At 41.6% G+C, this 19,280-nt stretch overlaps 1 protein-coding gene across 1 annotated transcript; it reads left to right on the forward strand.

The window, feature by feature from the left end:
- The first annotated feature begins 8,062 nt into the window (after positions 1-8,062).
- pax9 (paired box 9) lies at positions 8,063-17,348 on the forward strand. Its single transcript, XM_031580504.2, has 3 exons — positions 8,063-8,806; positions 11,240-11,379; positions 15,700-17,348. The coding sequence occupies exons 1-3, from the start codon at positions 8,077-8,079 to the stop codon at positions 15,997-15,999; spliced, it is 1,170 nt and encodes a 389-aa protein (XP_031436364.1). The 5' UTR covers positions 8,063-8,076; the 3' UTR covers positions 16,000-17,348.
- The last annotated feature ends 1,932 nt before the right edge of the window (positions 17,349-19,280 follow it).

The following is a 19,280-nucleotide window of genomic DNA, read 5'->3' on the forward strand; positions in this document are numbered from 1 at the left end:
ATTAAAATAATTTTTGTCGATAGGCTACCTCTCAATTTTATTCAACGAATAGGTTCAACTCCAGAATTGTTTTCACATATTATATTAAATTATTTCCACAATCTGATTGGAAGATCTAGGGTGAATCAAGCTGGAATGAATTAGCCCTTTCGTTGCTATCCAGGTGCCGGCTCTAACAGCTGTCAATGTGATAGATGCTTCAAAGGGTCGTAAATAAAGTCGCTTTTGCCCCTCTCTTGTGAAACCTGGCTTTGCCCCTGAAACACCCATACACACGTCGTTAACCTGAGTTCGTCCTCATTACGTCGGGATTCAAGTTACAGGCTACTCAACCCCGTCAGAGGTGTTAACCTGAAAAAGAATTTAATGGTGTCAATCCCATTCGCTAGATAAAGGTGACAGTCATCAGTTGATCCTTTAAACTGGTTACAGTAATCAGATCCAGACCGTTTTGAACTTGAAAAATTACGAATCATTCAGACGGTTTCGTACACATATTTTTTGAGCTATACATTTGTCCACTACGGCGTGTTTGTCGATTCTAATCTTTACATTTTTGTTACTCTACATCCAGAAGAATTGTATCGTCTTGAATATGACGCTACTGTACTGTGCCCTTTTTAGACTCTGCTAAACTTCAAGGTGCAGTCAACGTAAGGGTCATAAAAGCCTATGTCAGGCCAAAGACGGTAGGCTCTATTCTTTGGAGGCATTACAGAATAGCTCGCCCAACATTTTATGATGGCAATTTATTTAAAAAAAAACAGGCTGCTTGATCAGTAAGAAACATTTATAGGTATATTTTGTAGTTGCTGCTGTATGTATATACATGTTTAAGATTATTGATGTATATGCTTAAGATTATTCAAGTCAGACATATACAGATCCAGTAAACAAAGTACTATTACATTCTCGTTGCTTTGAAAAATGAGGAAAATCCCACTGGCTTTAACTGAAAAATTCCATATCAGGCGTTTTTCTGCCAAAGATGACCTCGGATATCTACAACCGACAATCACTGTTCAAAGCACCAATGTCTGTTTCTAACTTTTAACCCTCGTTTGACTGACAGAGGCCCAAGTGAGCCATAATATGGGGAACAGCAATAGTGAATTTATAAAAAGATGGCAAAATCCAAACTGAGGTTGATGCCACCTAATAGATCTGGCTTTCCACTTTGAGCTTATTTGTTTGCTTAATGCAACAAGTTAGCATATTCGATACACAGAAGCCTGCAACATGATTAACACCTGTAGTAGTAATAATAATAATAATACTAAGACCATCAGTCAGATTCTCCAGAGTTGGTAGTTTGTGTCAAATTTATTTCAGTTTGATTTCTCTTTTGTGGATTTCATATGCCTTAACGTTTTTCAAATTTAGGATGTTATGTCGTTTCTCTGTTTTGCATTTGAAACATTCCCTATATCGTCTATTTGGTATGGCAATAATGTTATTATTTTTATTGTAATTTTACTTTTATTAATGTCATTCATCTTGAATACGACCCCAGGCTTGCTTACATTAGATCGAAAGATGGTTAAAATGACTCGGTCCTGGAAAATGATCAAGAGACAGTATGAAAAAAATAAACTCTATCTAATCGGATCTAATCCGGTGATGTCTCATCTAATGTAATCTAAGATGTATCGTGAAATCCTTCCAACTCCCACAATAGACCGCCGCTATTGAACTCATTATAACCTAATTTAGAAATAAAATGGTAATGGATCGTGCATATAATTCATTTCTAAACGTGCATCGGACGAAGCGGCAGTTTACAAACTCTGAACACCGACCTGAAAGAAAACGCACGTTGCTTAGAGAAATTGAATTTGGCAATTCAGGGCATAGCGTCACCACACTTTGTTGACTTTTCAGACATTCCATCTGCAATCAGCAATCTAGTCCTTAATTCAACTCCTCCCCGCGTTTTCTGTGTGGAATCAGAGAAGATACACGCCGCATAACTGCCATTGGACGTAAATTTTTTCTGAAATAAATATTGTTGGGTTTTTTGTGTGTTGTTTTTTTTGCGATGTTTGTATAGTCCTTATGGACCTATGTGCCTATCCCATGCCAACGAAGTAAATATCTATAGGCTATATCACTTAATTAACCAGCGCATCAGTCTTCCAAATCGACTGCAATGAACGTCAAGTCCAAGAATACGGATTTAATCAGTCTTTATCATCTTTCGGACATTCTGCACATCGCTGGGCCTGCATGGTACAGACGTGTAGAATAATCTGCATCACATCTCTCTGCACTACATCTCAATAACATCAATATTTAATAATTATAATTGAAAATATAAATGCAATTTTGAAATAACTATTAGTTGTCTTAAAATGTTGCAAATTGCTCGGGCCAAAAGTGCTGTTGTAGCCAAGATTGTTCACAATAGCAGTAATTTCGGCACCAAAACACGCAGTCCTTCATCTGCAATGTAAACAATCCCAGTTATCCGAGTCCCGCCTAAACTGACGCTTTGAATTCACTATCTTCGCACATGACCTTGGCGAAAGACCGGTTAGTGTAAATAAAGAGCTCCTACAAAGTTGGCTTTTCCTCCGGGGTAACGGGTTGAGTTCTTTCCCAGCACAGATGCTGGTCTATAGACAGTTGGGTATCCGTATTATCCAGTATATCATCGGACCGCAAAATAATAAGCTCACACAACAGGTATGGACGAGTATGTGCGTCCGTGCGTTTACCTCGCTGTTGTTTAGTCTATTTATACAGCTGTGGAGACAGTATGACTTAGGCTGTTTTCGTGAGGGTTAGTAGAGCATGACCTTTATTCCATGCAGACGACGTGCGGGGATAGCATCCCTACACAACTTTATGTCAGTCTCCCGTGTAGGCTGTGATGTCACGTCTTAGGTAAGAATGGAGGCTGACAGGCTTTATGTATTTTCCAACTGAGCTGAGGGTGAAGGACGGTGGAGTACCTGTTGGAAACTTTTTTACACCTAGCTCTCCATGAAATGTGGCATCTGTAATGAAAGGCGACGAGTAGCGGCCCTCCAGCTGGCACGTGTGTCAATCAACCGCACAAGAAGTCGCTCCGTCCTCCCTACTGATGGATGACAGAGAAAACGGAGAGAGGAGAAAAACACATACACACAGAGAGAGAGAGAGAGAGAGAGAGAGAGAGAGGTGGAGAGGGAGAGTTGTCTTGAGTTTGACGAATTACAGAAATAGAAAAACACCTAAAAGCAATAAAACATTTCCGCATGCCCCGTGTAATTATGAGTGCAACTTTTTCCGATGCTGCTGAGGCCATCAGAGAAATTCCGTTGTGTTTAAGAGATGGAAGTCCATTAGCCCTAAATGATCAAATGACAACGAAATGTTAAACTAATTAACGCGGCTGCACTTTGATTAATCGAAAATATTTGGGATGCCTGTTATCGGAAAGTTTGGACAGTTAAAGAAGCTGTATAATGTAGCCTAATGGCACGCGACGAATTCCAGTGTGATTGTAATGCTGAGTTAAACCTTTTTATACAGTATGTGCGAGAAAATTGTCTTTCGTAGCTACTCTGTGAATACGCTGGCGAATTATTCCAGCACGCAGTGCTCTACGAGCCCTTATATGGACATCTTACATGACGCACAGATAATAGCATAATGAACATAACACCACACCCGTCACAAAGAGCGTGAGCTGACAGAAGCGGGTTTAGGCGGGTTTGATACAGGCACCCAAACTGTGAAATAAACAGGTATAAGGTCTTTAGTTCCACCATGAATTGGGGTGATGGGGTGGTGGTGTGTGTGTGTGTGTGTGTGGGTGGTGGGGGGGGGGGGGGGGGTGGAGTAGGGTTATGTGCAATATCTCGGTGTAGGGCATTTTTTACAATGTCTGGGGGGGTATTGGGGGGGGGGGATATTGATGCAAGCAGTTGTGCGATATTTACCACTATGGCTTTTAATGGGGAAATGTATAATATCCGTGTGTAGGAAATATGTGCAATATTCGTGGTGTGCATGTTTAGTGTATATGGATTTGTGTGTGATGTTGAATGTAAACTGTAGTTTGCCTGTACGTGTATATGTGGAGAGTGTGTGTGTGCTGCTGCGATGCATGTGTTGTCTCGAATGACCAGGACAGTAAAGGTCAATCCTAATCCGAAAACATTTTTGTATTTTTTCCCATTAGTGCAGAGTTCACGTGCCCCGTGTTGTGCTGATATCTTCAGGTTGAAATGCAGTTGCATATATAAGCAGCTTCAAAATAACGTTTGTAAAAGGGAGGGCCTTCATTCTACCTCTAAGATCTGAGAGTGCATGAAATATATGAATAATAATGTCTTACCTTGCAAAGAAAACACTATATTGCGTTGCCACAGTGATCTGATTCACCTCAGATGCCATCACTTGAATAAAGTGACTCCCACTATTCTGTCAGGAATCAGACCTGATGGGTTCCAAAGTAAGACTCAAGTGTTTGATGAAACGAAACTTTGCAATTTAAAGCTCAGCTAAAATGACAAATATTCGCGCTACATCGTGAAATGTAACGATTTACAGTCTCTCTCCATGTTGGCTAGAAAATCCGGCGTGTGTAAAACAGCTGAAAAAGGATGCGCTGCTGTCTTGGCAATACGTGGGTACGTAATGCCTGCTTGGTGAGAGACGTGTCCTCCCTGTCATATGACAGTTTTACCAAACCACTTTGTGCGACGATTTGGTTATCATCAGGTAAGAACATTCTTAGTCGTGCGTCTAGAACTTATTGGGCATAGAAACCTACTCAGCTTGTTTACAGAGGCTACACGCATACCCACATGAGTCCTGTGCGATAACGCACGCATACTTAGCCTACATACACACACAGCCTATACACTGCGCAAAATCGTTCGAACCTATGTGTTTTGTTTACTTTTTCTTAAAGTTACAGTAAGGTGAAAGGTCTGGGGTATGGATTTGAAACCACAGTCTCGCTTATACTATAAAATGTTACGAAATTATAGGTTAAGATATCAAAACATAAATATTCATTATATTTTGGTTGCTATACAAAGGCATTGTAAAAGCAAGTCCATGACGTTCTTCATAAAATATTAATTTTTAAAACCTTCTGCAATTCAGTTGTCTTTCTTGGTCGTGTAAAACTGCAGTACAACACATTGTTCTGAAATGAATCACAGATCACAGAAAAATTGAGTTTATGGACAAGATGAGGGCCTGGAGAAGAACGCGTCCTATCAAAGATGTTCACACTTCAATCAGAATAACCCTGACTACTTCCACCAAGACACTAGCACGTCTCTTATTATTATTATTATTATTATCATTATTATTATTAGAAGTGGTAGTAGTAGTATTAGTAGTGGTGGTTGAACTCTACTACCAACTTTCACTAACAAATATTATTATTATTATTGGTTTGATTATAGCCATACTAATAATTTTAAATATTGCTTAAATAATTCTTGTTGTTTACTCTAGCATCATTCGTCTTACATTTGGATGTCGCCATGTGCAGTAAAATGTGTGGGCAAAGCATGGGAAAGCCTGAACGCTACATTCCTCTTTCCACCTCATTGACGTGCACGTTAGCCTATCTTTCAATGGTTAATTAACATACCAGATTTATGTTCTCCTGAGCTGGGACGAGGGCAAGGGGATACCTTCTCTTTAGAGCAACTCAAACTAGCACACGAAAAAGGGAAGACAGGGGTGCTCGAATTAACACACTTCCTCCGGCCCTGCACCTCAAGAGACTGCATGCGCACGGTGCCGTAGCCCTCGCTCGGGTTTAAATCATTGCGGATGGTTATTTATGCCGAGTTGCCCTTCGCACTGACCACCAACAGAGTGAGGGGAAGTCAACGCGGAAAGCCTGGATCATGCTTGGTTAAGGACCCAGCCGCTTCTCAAAGTCAACACTTGATTTGTCAGTCAGATGTGTTAAAACCCCCTCTGTGTCATTTGATGCAGCGAAGTTGATTACATAATTTCTAACGTTATTTTCTGTCTCTAAGAAGGGAGAAAGCACCAGGTCTATATGAATCTAAAGGCTTGGGTTTTCTGGTATGTTCACCTCCAAGCAATGTGCATTAACAATGTCTTACGATTGCACGCGCATGCATTACCTTGAACTAAATTATTAGCAACTGTCAGAGTTGTACCGATGCAATAGCCGTCTTATTCCACTTTCTTTGTTTGGTTAAGGTCTGAAGATTGGGTGTGTACCGGTCATGTCAACAGTTTCAACAGAGTTGAGACAGGCCTACTTAAGAGTGAGTGAGTGCGGCAGGGAGATCTCGTGCAGTCAATATCATATGCGAATATCAGACACAAAAATTGATGACCAACCACAGAAAGCAAATTTGAACAGGCCTCAACGCAAGACAACACTCAGCAACTCAGCAAATATACAAAAAAAACTGACATCCCCTCGATGTGGTGAAGGAAAAAGACAGTGACAGTCACAATTAGTCACCATAATTTGGGATTGAGAACAATTTTGCGGTTTGGATAAACTCTGCGCCTGGAGATTAAATGGCTGTGATCATTACAAAACAATATAAGCCACCGCTGATACTAACCGATAGGCTAATGCGCTCTCTTACTTCATATTCAAAGTAAAAGAGTTGTGCTTGGGTTATTATCTGATGTCAATCCCCATGACCGTATTTCATACACTGACCTACCACAAACCCGTTTCATAAACGTGAAAGCTTCATATTTTGTTCCAGTGCGATGGCCAAAATAATGTCGTATTTTAACTGTCAGATTCGGCCTACGTCAATTTAGTTTGACCATCTTGCAATCTCACGATTTCATACATAACAAGTAGGATAACCTACTATTTATGAACCAGTAGTAACGCGATTCTAGCAGATTAAAGGCGTTTGTAGGCCCATTTATGCTATATTTGAATTAATATCAATACATCTATTTTGCGCTGGGTCATACATAATACATTGGATTATTTTAATCAGTTGGAAGTAACATGAAGTTACTTTGTAGATTAAAGCAATTTGTAAGTCCATTTATCCTATATTTGAATCAGTTCACTCGTTTGCATTCGGTCCAATTAAATAAAATCACTTTCACCAATTGTGATATGTAGGCCGAAGCTACATAATTGTGCTTCTTACAAGATATCCTCCTCATTCAGAGCAAGGCCAATAATTCTGTACAGAAACATAAAGTAGTTGCAGCATGTCGATAGTGGACTATTATACACATATTGAACAATTCATTATATTTATTATAATAACCTAATCGGATGCTTGTGAGACAAAATTGCGTATGAACTTACCATTCTGTAAAACAATTCGATTCAAATCTGGATAACAAGCCTCTCCATATGACAAAGAGGGTGATACCAGTACATGTCATGTCTAACCGAAACACCAATAGGAACGCTTGGTGAACAGACTTCAAACCCTGATTGGAGGGTTGTCCTTCGCTGTAGAGAAAAGTTTTGAAAGTCCGTCCCATGAAAAGTGGACTGAAATGTAAGGGCTGTTCTCCTTGCCACCAGGAAACAGAAGGAGAAATTTCCCCTATCGTAACTATTGCTTTCGCACGAAGAATATTTTCACTGCATTGGACATCAGACAATAGCCAAACTGGACTCGGCCTTATTCAACCGTTCTAATTCCGAGGTTTTTGTAATTACCGGAGGACTCAACGCAATGGGTAAGTTGGATGGCTCAGCATGCGTTCTGTTATTTAAAAAGTAAACCTACGGTACGGATTAGTCAGAACATCTTTGGATTCGTTTTTGTGCAGTCAGATATCTTAATTGAGATGTAGGCTAATTCCATTATTACCAAAATATGTGTATTTCAATCGTAAAAACGCCTTAGTCGATGTGGCGTATGTACATTTTACAATGGATTTTTATCATTCAATGATGCTATACGATGCATAATGTAGCAACCTCCATCAGTTCGGTAACTGTTTGGCTACTGTAAAATGCACTCCCTTTTCCAATGATGCTATCACTTTGATGAGTGAGGCGAGTAGCCTAACTGACGCGATTCTATGAAAACCTAGAAATAAAACAGAAGCTTCAAGGCTAGTGTATTGACAGACAACTTACAATGAATGGTACGTATACAACAAGAGCCCATCGTAGGCTTTGTATATTTTCCTTCTCTTCAGACGTTATCATACTTCTCTTTTCTGTATGTCTCCGATCCTCCAGAGCCAGCCTTCGGGGAGGTGAACCAGCTAGGCGGTGTTTTTGTCAACGGAAGACCGCTTCCTAACGCTATCCGGCTGAGGATCGTAGAGCTTGCTCAGTTGGGTATCAGGCCTTGTGATATCAGCAGGCAGCTCCGAGTCTCCCATGGCTGCGTTAGCAAGATTCTGGCCCGGTATAACGAGACCGGCTCCATCCTTCCCGGAGCCATCGGAGGCAGCAAGCCGAGGGTCACCACACCAACTGTCGTCAAGCACATTCGGACTTACAAGCAAAGAGATCCGGGCATTTTCGCCTGGGAGATACGGGACAGACTCTTGGCTGATGGGGTGTGTGATAAATTCAACCTCCCCTCGGTGAGCTCCATCAGTCGGATTCTCCGTAACAAAATAGGGAACCTATCTCATCCAAGTCAGTATGAGTCGAGTAAACAAACGCCTCATCCCCAACCACAGCCGACGTTATCATACAATCATATCTATTCCTATCCAACCCCCATCGGCACAGGGACGAAAGTACCAACAGCCCCAGGAATGCCAACCCTACCAGGACACATGGCAATGCACAGGATATGGCCATCATCTCATTCTGTCACAGATATACTGGGCATTCGGTCCATAACGGAACAACAGAGTAAGCATTATTTATCTGTTTATCTGTAATCTATGACAGAAAAGGCCTCAATTCACATATCGACTGCAAGGGGTAGCCAACAAAGTGGTGGCAGTGTATATGTGTGTGTATGGGTGTATTTGAGTGAGAGGTGGGGGTGGTGGCTATAGGTGACATTGTAGCTACCCTTGTCCCTTATGGCTGCTTATTATTATGTCAATGTGTCTCGAATATTTTTTTTCGAAATACTAATGCCTTGACATAACCTAAGAGAGCTATGGGACACACGTCCACACGTCAAATTTCGAAAAACACATCCGTCTAAGAACAGCTCCTGAAAATGAGTATTTATGTCGCCTTGTGTTGCACTCTTGGAGCCCAATCGCTAGCGCCTGTACTGTAGTTCAGTCTGTTGCATTAAAACATATGGTTCGGGGCTCGCAGTGATAATTAAGGAGCGGATGTGGGATATTAGTTGGATAACGAAGGGTCGGCTCAGCGGTGAGGAGATGAACTGAAATCAAAATGAGGTGTTCAAAGCCTTACTTCCAAGCCAGACATATTCAGCTATGCTTCCCTCAGAAGTGGAGTGAGTTTCACACGCTCGTGACTCGAGACAGCCATGTTTGAGGGGCAGCGAAAACAAAGACGTTATACTCATTATTTTCCTCCCAGCTCTCTGGTGGAACATGTCGCTGTGATCTCAGAAAAGCATATACATTTATGGCCGTCAATGTAAAACATCAAGTATTTTACGTAATAGATTCCACTTCATAGATTCAGTATCGGCACCTACTGATTATCAAAGTTTATTGGAATTGCCCTACATTTGTTTGTTTTATGTGTCTAGATACACACTCCTTCAACAACTGTATTGGCCTATCGCTCGCCTTCGTTGCCAGATTTTGTCATGCACTAACATGCTCGTTTCTATAGACATGAAGGCCGCAGTCATTCCATGTTTCGACTTAACTCAATCTAAACAACATCACTTTACCCCTCTTTTTTAAAAGCCACGGACAGATTCGTACAGAATAAGAAATCGTAGCGGGGAACATGTTCTGAGAGGGTCTTTATAAACAATTTATGCATTTCCAAATTATTAACAGATGTCTGCAGCAGGTTTTGAAAGCCGAAATAAAGTACAATGTACACGCGATGGCGCGAGGCCTTACAGCGCTGCAGTGACTTCTCTCTCCTTTGTTAAAAAATAAATTAATACAAACGGCGATTGAATCGGACAATTCAACATAAGTGTGATAGACAGGATAACAACAACAGGCAATTACATAATTAACCCAGTATGTTCCCTAAACTGATAGAAGTCATTTAATGCTAGGATAGCCCAAGGTGGTCAACTCTCCGAAATCTCTCTCTCACTCACTCACTCACACACACACACACACACACACACACACACACACACTCTCTCTCTCTCTCTCTCTCTCTCTCTCTCTCACACACACACACACACACACACACACTATCTCCCCCTTCTCTTTCTCTCTCGTTCTCTCTGTATGAAACCCACAGGCGTGCATTGGATCATTTCATTGAGTAATGCTTCTAAACTTATGACTGAGATATTTGTCCAAACTTAGATATGTTGCATATGCTGCTGTCTTCAACATATATCACAACCCAAAATGATACATCAAAACCTGTTCTTTACACCTAGATAATGTATTTCGAAGCGCTTCAGTCAGAATAGATTTCTGAAGGGTGAAAACATCATACACTCAAAGGGCCTCTCAAGTTACAACACTGGTGGGCTTGCTTTTTCAATTCCAATCTTAGGGACCGTGTATAATATAATATCCATCACGCACAAAAGGGAAACGGTTAGAGTAAATCTAATTTGTGTCCCACAGGAAGAAGCCGGGTAAATGTTCTTGGTCATTACAGGAAAGAATCGTCTTACTGCATTCCAGTGTCTAGCGCAGCGTGGCTTTTTGATCAGCATCGCCAAACACACACGACTCTCTCTCTCACACACACACACACACACACACACACACACACACACACACACACACACACATGCCTATATATATACACACACACACACAGGCTCCTCTGCGAGGCATCCTCTAAGGCAAAACAACGCGGGATTGCACTTTTGTGCCTTGTTTTTATTTTGATCAGCAAACGATTCCGATGATATTTTGTGAATCACTAGCGCCGAACATTCCCGCCCTACCTTTTACCAGCAATGACAAATTATGTTTTAAAATGTATTCATCTGCACTCTGATATTTTTTTCGGTACATATTCTATCCGTATGCCATACATTTAACTGAATTGATCTAAATCGAACACAATTTCCCAAATGATTCAGAGTAGCTTAATGAACCATAGGCCTGCTAAAGTAGTGGTCTCTTCTGCTTTGGTAGTTCTGCACAACTCTTGTCCTCCTTTCTGACTTTCCTCTCTCTGTCTCTGTTTTGCTACCAGTAAGTGACAGTCCTTCGTTTCCCTGCGCCAAACTAGAAGAATGGAGCGCTATAAACAGGACTAATTTTCCACCAGCAAACTATCCACTAGACACTGGAGTGGATAAAGCCCACTTAGACTCCGAAGCAATATACACACAGGTAAAATGTAAGAGATCACCTCATCATCTTGACCTAGTTGACCCCTCCCATTTCTTTTTGCAAGTTAGTTTTGTATAGACAACGTACTGGTTTGGTGGTGGTTTCTAAATACACGGAGTTTGACCTGCAAAGGCCCATGGAATAATGAAATGGTTACTGTGACTGATTCAGTAGATTTTGTTTCGGGCAAGTGGCTCCGGGTGCACGATTGATCGCGCATTCTATTTGTAGTAGCATGTCATCATCCTTGTCTGTGCTTGTGTGTGTGTCGTTGCGCGCGCGCGCGCGCGTGTTTCTTCGTGCATGCGCCAAAGTGTGAGCAGTACTTGGCCTTTTGGCTAGCCTGTGGCGCGAGAGTCAGGCCTTAGAACGATCCTTTGCATGCTTCTTATATTTTCAATATTATGAAGAGTAAGCCTACATAAGTGAACCCCGATGTTGTATAAAACGTCTTATTTGGTTTGCAGCCCATATTTTCGTTGTTTTGTTCAAGACCATAATTGTGACGCAAAACGAATTTTAAAGACGGCCCACTAATTTAAATTTTATGCCACACAATTAAGAGATTATGATAGGCCATACATTTTATTGTTTGCACTTGAGTAGTAAGCCTGACGACTCGAAAGAGACTGCGTAGAAAATTTGAAGAAAATAATTTCTGGAAAAAAAAGGAAACTGAAACTAGTTGTTGGAATTACCTTTAAAACTAAATGTTGGATGTTGGGGCAAATTACGAAGTATAGCGGCTCGGGCACTCAGTAGCCCAAAGATGGAAATGTGACTTGTACAATCACTGAAAATTGTATAAAAGCTGAGTTATTGGCTCTGGAGGGTAGGCACTGAATATCTGTATTTGAGCGACTTTTGAAATTTCCAGCTGTTTTCGCATAAATCGATTATTTCGGTAGATTATTTTACTGATTGTGACTTCCTGTCCGAATGGACAATTTGGTTTGTAAACTGGGACTTGAAAAATTCTAAATTATCTCATCTATCGCACGACCCTGTCTAAAAGCAATGATCATAACACACAAGGGACATTTTACTTTCATATTATAATGCTGTTCGAAATTTTAATACACAGATTATCCATTATACTAATAGAAAGAGAGCTCTTTAGTTCATGGTTAGGTTAACACAGTGTATTCATTATGATGTTTTATAATTGTATGCTTGTATCCATAATTGACCATATTCAGTAGGCTAGTTCAGTGCACACTATTAAGTAAAATAGTCATCATTTATCATTGTTGCCTATTTGTGTCAGAAATTTAAATAACGCTTGTCACCTATGATGTCTTTACTTATGAAAATATCATGACACATACTAAAAGTTGAGTCTTAGACAATTTATCGTTGTTGGCTTTATGTGTAAAATAAAAAAGTGAAAACGTTGAATGATTTTTTTCCTTCCTCGAAATATTATGCTATAATTATTTTCATCGCAAATTCTTGACTAGAATAGCCTTGCACGTTCCATTCACTAGGGAAAGTTCTAGTTAAATTTAATGTGGGTCTTACAGGACCACGCTTCATTTGAGTAGTGGAAAATTCTGCATGTTTTGAAACAACCTTGACTATAGATATTTACCTCAGATAATAGAGGATCAATGAGAAAGTAAGTGTGGAAGTAAACGAGTTTGTGAGTGTTTACTCAGTTAGAGTTGTCATCTTGCACGAACAAGTGATGAGCAGAGTGCGTCTCTTTTCTAGGAAAGGGAGTGTTTGTATTTGTTTCGTTGTCTTGAATGACATGACGCATGTATTCAGAGGAGTCAACAGTTAGGAGTCAACCTAGAGGGGATGAGCACTGAGCAGGCGCCTTCTCAGAGGTGCAGGCTGTTTACTTTCAACAGGACGGTCACACGGGTGGAGAACCTCTAAGAATTGTTTGTGCGCCTCGACTTTACATTCGAGAGAGTCGTGGACAAAGTTGGGCTATACTCTCTCTGAATCCCGATCCCCGCTTACAGTTGTCAGTTCTTCAACCGATGCAGAGTTTTAGCACACAGTAATCCTTCATTGTGGGTTTGTTGGGAAGTCAAATTAGAATATTACCAATGTCAAGTACAGGCATAGACCAGCTAAATGGATCCTAAAATTAAGAACACTATCGTGCTCATTTAAAAAAAAAAAAAAAAAAAACGTTTTGCCCCATGGTGAACCCGAGGGGCAATGGATCGGTTTGAAATGTACTAACAGATGCCGTAATAGTTTAACTGAAGTAGAGCAAGATAAAAGCCTATATCTCTTCTTGTCCTGTAAATAAGTCAAATCTTGGCTTGACATTCATTTGGTTGGAAGAGGGATGTTCCTCGTCGGCTAGAATTCAATATAGGCCTCGCCCATTAGAACCGACTGCATGGCAGAGTTTAAATATTTGAACCCATATCATACTTCTCTGTTCAACTATAAATTTAGCCATATTGACGTAGATGCTGTGAAAATGGACGCCAAGAATATGTGCAGTACACCTGATTTAAGATACCGAATCCGTTAAATGCATTACCACAGAGCCATGAGAATAGCCACCCCTCTCTCAATACAAAGCTGTAAGTCAGTTATTTTCTGTTGAAGGGCAGGTATGTTCTATTGTCGCTACGTCAGCCATGGCAAACCCATTAGAGCGGAGACATGCATGTCGGACGCATCTTTGGTAGGATACCCGCAGGTGGACAGCGATGGTTCACTTTAGCTTTGCATGCGGGGTTAGAAATGTGTTAACTTACGCAGTGAAACAAGCTGACAAGCACTTTAAAATAGCCAATGATATCGTCATTCCCCCAAAATAGATTAAATACACAGAACTAGGCCGTACACAGTAGGCCTAATTCTTAGACTCACATTAGCAACAGCGACATTCCAGCATTGCGTATATGGTTTTGCAGTGACCTGACTAGTTTATAGTTTAAACTACGAATGTTCAAAGTTGACGGAATATCGTTAAGCGCTCGCTAGTGTAGAGACATAATTTGAAATGCTACCTCCTGTGCTGGTTATCTTTGCATTTAGTCCAGGCTAACGTTACTGAACATACGGTTCGGGCGAACTGGAAACACCGCCTTGCTATTAATTTAAAGCAAATCCTGAATTAAGGATGAATTCTGTCTGTTATTGAGTGCAATTATTATTATTATTAAAAAAAAAAAAAAATTCATACAAAAAGCAAAACGTGCCACATCACACACACACACAATAATTTCTTACTGTTTTTGAATTTGAATTCTAATATAGTTTTTCTACAAGGTTGAAATGACATAATTTATCATATTCTTCCAATGCATATGCTTTATTAAATATGATTGTTAGTATGCAAACATGACATTTTAATTCATAATAAGAACACTCAAGGTGAATTAGTTATGAATTATAAACCCAACTAAATGTTTGCATTTTGTATTTTAATGGAATGCTTTCATTGTAAAATGAAAAAAAAAGAAAAAAGGCTGAAGCTGCCCATATCGAAAAACTCTAAGTAAAAAAAATAGCACATTTAAAGTGCATTCCATGGGTGTATTCAATTTGGCATTTTAGGTGCCGAATCTCACCAAGTTTCCATAGCATTTGGCAGATACTTGATCACCCCCCCCTACCTCCACACACACACGCACACACACACACACACACACACACACACACACACACACACACACACACACACACACACACACACACACACATACTATTAGTCATGTTTAAAAGTGAGTGGCATTTGGGTGAAGGCTCAGGTCAGGCAGCTGAGATTGCACGGAGCTGAAAGTGCGCCACAGGAACAAAAAAGATTTCATCTGTGGAAGCCATTTTCGGTAGTCAGAGACCACCCAGATGGCCATCTTTTCTCTCTGTGCAGCCAGATTCCTCCAAGTTAAAGAACTGTCTTTATGCCAGGAGGTTACCGGCATTCCATCTGTTTTCCTTTCTCCCGCTTTTCTCACATCTCTATGATACGTGCTCCCCTTTTTTCATATATCTTCATCCTGTCACTCACTCGTTCTACCCACTGCCTTTCTTGTTTTGGTGCCCCATGTCCAGCTGTTCTCTCCTCACTTCATCTCTCTCTTTCTCTCTCTCTCCCTCTCTCTCTCATCCGTCATTTCTCCTCTCTGCCAACTTCAATGGTTTAGTTGGCTTGATGCAGTGTTGTTGTTGTTGTTGTTCTATCATATGAAATGGAAAAGAATGATGCAAACAGATACAGGCACATTAGGTTTTGTCGCTTACATACCAGACCACACCTTAAATACCTTTGTCTACCTTTCCCTCTCTGCTCTTACCCCCCAACCCCTTTCTCTCTCCTTTCTCCCCTGTCTGTCTGTCTAGACGCCGAATGGCTTGCCCACAGCGAGCAGCTATGTCACAGTGCCCAGCATCCCTCCCTGCCACCCAGCCACCCCAGTGTCACCTTACACGGGGTACAGCGCCACCACGTCGGCCTATGTGACCGGCCCCACATGGCTGCCGCCCAATGGCAGTGCTCCCTCTCCCCGCAGCTGTGATGCCATCGCCGCCCCCCTGGCCATCAAGAGCGTGACGGCTGGCCGCGACGCCATCCACCACCACCACCACCACCACCACCACCAGCACCACCCCCATCCCCTCACCACCGCCCCCGTGCTCTGACAGAGGAAGCAGGGGCAGGAGAGGAGAGGAAGACCAGCGAGGGAGCGAGAGAAAGAGAGAGAGTGAAGGGTAAGGACATGGCGGTGAAGTAGAAGAGCTGTAAGATCTCCTGCTCGTGGATGGCGGACAAGGCCCATTTTGCGTTGGACATTTGGTCGGTCTATTTATGAAAAGGGGAAGTGAACATTTGGGGTGAAGAGTGGCCCTCCACTGCCCCAGTGTCCAGGTCGGTACGCTGGGGACACGAGTCAGGCCTGGGCACCCTTTGCGAGAGGACACGTGTCTCCACTCATGAAACGGGGGACATACGGGGCTTTGCGGTGCTTTAAGGGACAATGGACAGCCTCATGGTCTGCGTTTAAGATGCCAGTCTTCTTTGTAATCTTGGTTTTTGTGCTCTTGGCGGCAGATGGTTTTATCTGGAAATGAGTGGAAGTCAGAGCACGTAGACAACAGGTCGAATATATATCAATGGTCATATTTGCGTTTTAAAGCGTTTCAGGGTTTTTGTTAAACAGTTGCTTTTGTTTCAGTTGTTTTTGTTTGTATTTTTTGATTTGTGGCTTTTGTTTGTTACATTTTTCTTTTGTACAGAAAATAGCAGAAAACAGCCATTTATTCTCCACCTAAAATGAAGAATTCGAAAAAGCGCTTCTGTCAGAAGTGTATGCTCCTTCTTATTTATTAGACCGGATGGTACGTGGAACCCAGTGCCATGGTCACCAAGAGACGTGCTGTCTCAATGGCATTCTGGGATATTTCTGAAACGTTACAGCCACCAGCGTTGTTCACCTTTGTGTTAAGCTTCAGCGTGGGCAGTAAAAGCTGCACAGTTGGGATGTTGCACAGTTTGACTGAATGTATCTGATTAAAGGGATGTGTGGCAGAAAAAAACAAAGGCCTTGTGTGTAACCTGTTGCGCTGTCATCGAGTGATTTCCTAAATCTGTTGGTCATTGCATGAATGAGAAATTCTGGGAAATAACAAGAAAAATGGTCAAACTGGAACAAATCATTTATGATAGATAGGTTAAAAATAGTAGTTGCAAAATATTGTAAATACTATGATAAAGCATACATTGTTTTTTTTCCTACAGAACATATAATTCAATTCAGAATTTTGCACTTGACTGAAGAAATATGCAGAGATATATCATGGACATTATTAACATTACAGATCATTACAGTATACTTGAGTACATGTGCATTTCATATTTTATATTCTATTTATTAATATTGCAACTAACAGAAACAAAACATATACAAAGCATAAAAGTGCAAAGAAAATTGGAAATGGGAAAATCTGTGTGGTTATGAATAATAATAATAAAAAAAAAACACAAAAAGAAAGAAACTCAATCAGGTAGGAGGAGCTGAGCTGAGCTGAGCTGAGCCGTTCTGGTGAGGGTCTGTGCCAGTGAAATGAATGCGTTGCATTGTCTCTTAACATCTCACTTAATCTGACACCAGGCAAGCACCTGATTTGCCTATGGTCAGCAAGGTCATCTCGGCAACAGGCTTTGTGGACACAAGGGCGGAATATTCATGAGGGCCTGCATCTACACGCGGGCACAGCCGACCACAGTGGCAAACGCACATCTGCATGCGCACGCTCTCCATGCCCTGAGAAGTCACTCTAAACCAAATACACAAGTGCAATTCTTCATAAAAATAACACAACATTCTCGTTGAAGCTTCCACCACCTGAATTTAAAAGGAGGTCTTTTTTATTATACAATTCAGAAGAGCCTGTGTATCATTTTTCCTGTGTGAGGATGTGAGTATGCCCCCTGTGGCGTTTAGTAAACAAGGCTCCTGATTTGACTTGGAAACCCCCCCCTCCCCCGCCCGCCACTGGCTCTGGCGGTCACGGACCGTTGCTCCGGGCTGATGGCACTCCAGCTGACTGTCCGTGAACCGCGGCGAGCGCGCAGACATGTTGGGGCATGGAGCTCACTCGCAGCCTGCCGCTCTTCCCCGGGTTTCATCATGGGGGTGAGGCGGGGAGCGTGGGTGCTTCCCAAGAGAGCTTTTTAGGGGGCTTTCAGTGATACTGACCCCGAACCTTGCACCTGTGTGGCAGGAATGCTGACCCTGAGCCGTGTGCGATGGAAGATGCGATGAAAGTGTGTGTGTGTGTGTGTGTGTGTGTGTGTGTGTGTGTGTGTGTGTGTGTGTGTTTTACTGAAATACTAAGCTTGCATTTTTGGTGTGTCAAACCTGAGAGCAATTAAAAAAAAACCATTTATGTTTATACCTGCCACTGCGGTGAAATCGTGACTAATACTGAATTTAAAGCATAATACCATACTATGCTCTCTGTATACAGTAGTGACCGATTCTTCCCCATGTTCTCAAATTGATGATACATATATCTATAAGTCTATGTGTAAAACTATATTTAAGTCAAGTTTTTGTGTATGGGGGTCACTAAGTATAATCATATATTTTAGTCCTTTCAAAAGTCTTGGATTATGCATGGATTTGACATATTTATAAAAAAATAAATTGTGAGGACTTCCATATTTGAAACATGGTCATGTACAAAAATTCGAAACATCTGGTATTGCACTCATTGTTCTTATAAAGAGAATTTTTAGCATTGTGGTCTATTCAAAAGCATGGCCATTCAGACAGCAAACCACTTCAACCTAAAAACAACAGAAAAAAACAACAACAGGACACACACATGGCTAGCGCAGGAGTGTGTTGAGTTCAGTGTTGTTTGTCAAGGTCTGTTGGAGGAGGCATTGGCAGAAGGGGCCGGGTTTACCAGCAGAATGTGGGTCTGCACGTTTTAACGTTGGTAGACATCTTACACACAGATATAAATACTGATCCCAAATGGCGTGTATCGTTCACCTAAGCACTCCGAGGGTAGATGTTTTTTCTTGCTTTTTCAGGGGGGGGGGTATTTCCAGCATCATCTACAATCATCTCTGAACTCCATAAGGTGCCATTCTTTTCACAGCAGCACATTCAACTAGTCAGTCAGAATGGCTCTGATGATTTGCTACATTAAAGGTGGGGGGGGGGGGGTTACCACACCCCTTAATCTCACAGCCACTCTCCGGCAACCAGGAAGGGGAAACACGCAACATGTGTTTGGAGTTAATGACGGCGGAAAAGTGGAGTGAGATCTCGACTCTGTGCAATCAGCTGTGGGACAGGAGCGGAGCGGCTCCAAGACTAAGCAGAGTAAGTAGCAGGCAGGAGGGCTGCACGCTGGCCTGCCCAACACGAAGAGAGGGGCCTGGGTGACTAGAACCAGACTGTTTACTT

This window comes from Clupea harengus, chromosome 14, assembly GCF_900700415.2.
Source record: "Clupea harengus chromosome 14, Ch_v2.0.2, whole genome shotgun sequence".
Lineage (NCBI taxonomy): Eukaryota > Metazoa > Chordata > Actinopteri > Clupeiformes > Clupeidae > Clupea > Clupea harengus.

Coding starts and splice junctions, on each gene's coding strand:
- pax9 (XM_031580504.2), top strand. CDS start 8,077: ATGGTACGTATACAACAAGAGCCCATCGTAGGCTTTGTATATTTTCCT. Junction 8,807..11,239: donor GTCCATAACGGAACAACAGA/GTAAGCATTATT, acceptor TTTTGCTACCAG/TAAGTGACAGTCCTTCGTTT. Junction 11,380..15,699: donor CCGAAGCAATATACACACAG/GTAAAATGTAAG, acceptor CTGTCTGTCTAG/ACGCCGAATGGCTTGCCCAC.